The following is a 2,460-nucleotide window of genomic DNA, read 5'->3' on the forward strand; positions in this document are numbered from 1 at the left end:
CACATTTTTCCGATCTCGCTTGCTCTCTCTCTCTCTCTCTCACTGCATGAATCTAATTTATTTTCTTTCATGTGATGGCTAACTTCAGATTCCTGATTTACTTTCTCCTAACGATGTGAGACAATCATGGGGGATCGCTAGGGTGATAGTTAGGGATGCAAATGAGCTGAGTCGCTTGTGAGTCGCTCATGAGCAATTCGATCAAAGCTCGACTCGAGTTTGAATTTAACTGAGCTCGAGCCGAACTCGAGTCAATTCGTTTAACATTCGAACAGAGCTTGAGCTCAGCTAACACTAGCTTGAGGGCTCATCGAGCCTTATCAGGCTTAAGCTAAGTTAATTTAATAGTTTAATAATTAAAATTATTATTATTATTATTATTAAAACAAATAATAAATTAAGGAGAAGTTTATGGTTAGAGTATGTCAATTAGTATATTTTAGATACATGATTCGAATTCCACTTGAACATGATTTTAATTTATTTTTTGAGCTCGAGTTTAAACTTGCTCGCTTGAGCTGAACCTGAACCTTTGTAGTTTTTTCGAGCCCTAGAATGAGCTTGGCTCGGCTCAATTATAGCCCTAGTGACGATACAATGGATTTCACATTTTAGGGAATGCCCAATTTACTTGATTACAAATTATTAGTGAAATTAATATGAATTAAATCATATAAATTTAGTATATAACTACTAATTAATTTAATTCGATTTTATAAAGTTTTTATTTACGATGCAAATTAAATCTAAACTAAACATGAAAACGAACGATTACATTGAAAAATCAAATTGATGAAAAAACAATTTAGATTTTTAGTCTAATTCAATTTATTAATTTTGAATTGAACATGCCAACTAGAGACCGTCAAGTGCAGCATCAGTCGACACGTGTCCCATTATAAACCCTTAGAAGAACACCGAGGCTCATAATAACCTGCCCCGTGATCTCCTCGCCAGTCCACACTCGGCACGTGCCACCCATGCCCGCCGACTACGGCACTCCTGCGACGTGGTCGGTGGACTTTCCCAATTATATTTTCCGGATCTAGTTGGTGTCGTCTCATGCTGCCACGTGTAATCAAACTCAAAACGTATATATATACCCAGTCACAAGCTTCACGACTTAGAACTCACCATCTCGAGAGGAAGTCAACCAATGGGTCAGCTGTCGACTCTTCTCGCTCACCTCCACAGCTTGGCTGGGTATGCAACTCTCCAATCTTCTTCCTCTACAGTTCTACAGATTGATTTCCACTCCTAAACTTTCTTCTATATTAATTTTGCAGGCCAGCCATTACACTGATCTATCCCTTGTGAGTTGCTTCACTTTCGCACCTATTTTTTCTTTCTTTCTTTCTTTCTTTCTTTCAGATTTAAGCCTGATAATTACTTAATTCGATAAGGTATGCATCGATTCAAGCCATGGAGAGCCCGGAGAAGCTTGACGACGAGCAGTGGCTGGCTTACTGGATCCTCTACTCCTTCTTCACCCTCATGGAAATGGCAGCCGAGTCCATCTTGTACTGGTACTAGCTATATATTTATTCTCCGTATATATTTTTTTGTTATTTATAAATAATTTCAGATGTTATATCATTTAATTTGTGAGTTTGAAATGCAGGATACCGATCTGGTATGAGATAAAGCTGGTGTTGGTGGCTTGGTTGGTGCTGCCGCAGTTCAGGGGAGCTGCCTTTGTGTATGAGAAATTTGTGAGGGAGAAACTGAGGGAGTTTGGAGGATCAGCAACAAACCCTAATTCTTCCTCTCCCAAGGACAAGGCCTCCAGAGACAAGAAGATCAAGAACAAGTTCCTCTCGTTTGTTACCTCGAAGAAGGTGAATTAATTAACTGATCTCGTCTCGAAGTAGGTGTTTCAGTGTTCTGGTCATGGTGTGTCTATTGATTTCTGTAAGTTCATGATCAATGACAGGCGGAGCATGAGGCATACTGCAAGCAACAGTGGAATAATTCCTTTCTTCCTTTTTTTTCCTTATTGTTGTATTGAAGATCCTTTTGTGTAATTAATATATACACCACGCAGTGTTTGTGAATTGAGTCATCGGAATTTGTTTTTTCTGTGTCTTGACTACTGTAGTAGTAGTTTGTAGTCATTCATAATTTCCTTCCTCTTCTAGTCTTCTTACCTAATTTTCTTTTTTAAAAAGTATATTATTAGAATAAAAACATAATTATACTTTTGCAAAAATCATCAATCTTTAGTATTTAATCATTATAAATTAATCACCAAGGGTACTTAAATATCCTGCTTAATATCTTTTTGGAGTCGTGAAGTTGTAAAAAAAATGACCGAATTAGTAATAGAATTTTAATTTTGTCATTAATTAATGATAGAATCAAATATCTGTTGGTAATTAATGATTGAAATAAATATACTAATTAACGAAATATCATTCGGCCGCGATTAATTATTATTCTATCACAATATTAAACATTATT

The 2,460-nt window shown here is 36.4% G+C and overlaps 1 protein-coding gene across 1 annotated transcript; it reads left to right on the plus strand.

Annotated features, from left to right (window-relative positions):
* The first annotated feature begins 1,131 nt into the window (after positions 1-1,131).
* Positions 1,132-2,079, plus strand: LOC121973787 (HVA22-like protein e). Its single transcript, XM_042525140.1, has 5 exons — positions 1,132-1,203; positions 1,287-1,313; positions 1,404-1,526; positions 1,622-1,838; positions 1,934-2,079. Exons 1-5 carry the CDS (start codon positions 1,157-1,159, stop codon positions 2,006-2,008), a joined length of 489 nt encoding a protein of 162 aa, XP_042381074.1. The 5' UTR covers positions 1,132-1,156; the 3' UTR covers positions 2,009-2,079.
* The last annotated feature ends 381 nt before the right edge of the window (positions 2,080-2,460 follow it).

The sequence above is a fragment of the Zingiber officinale genome, chromosome 4A, assembly GCF_018446385.1.
Source record: "Zingiber officinale cultivar Zhangliang chromosome 4A, Zo_v1.1, whole genome shotgun sequence".
NCBI classification, from domain to species: domain Eukaryota; kingdom Viridiplantae; phylum Streptophyta; class Magnoliopsida; order Zingiberales; family Zingiberaceae; genus Zingiber; species Zingiber officinale.

Coding starts and splice junctions, on each gene's coding strand:
- LOC121973787 (XM_042525140.1), top strand. CDS start 1,157: ATGGGTCAGCTGTCGACTCTTCTCGCTCACCTCCACAGCTTGGCTGG. Junction 1,314..1,403: donor ATTACACTGATCTATCCCTT/GTGAGTTGCTTC, acceptor TAATTCGATAAG/GTATGCATCGATTCAAGCCA. Junction 1,527..1,621: donor GCCGAGTCCATCTTGTACTG/GTACTAGCTATA, acceptor TTTGAAATGCAG/GATACCGATCTGGTATGAGA.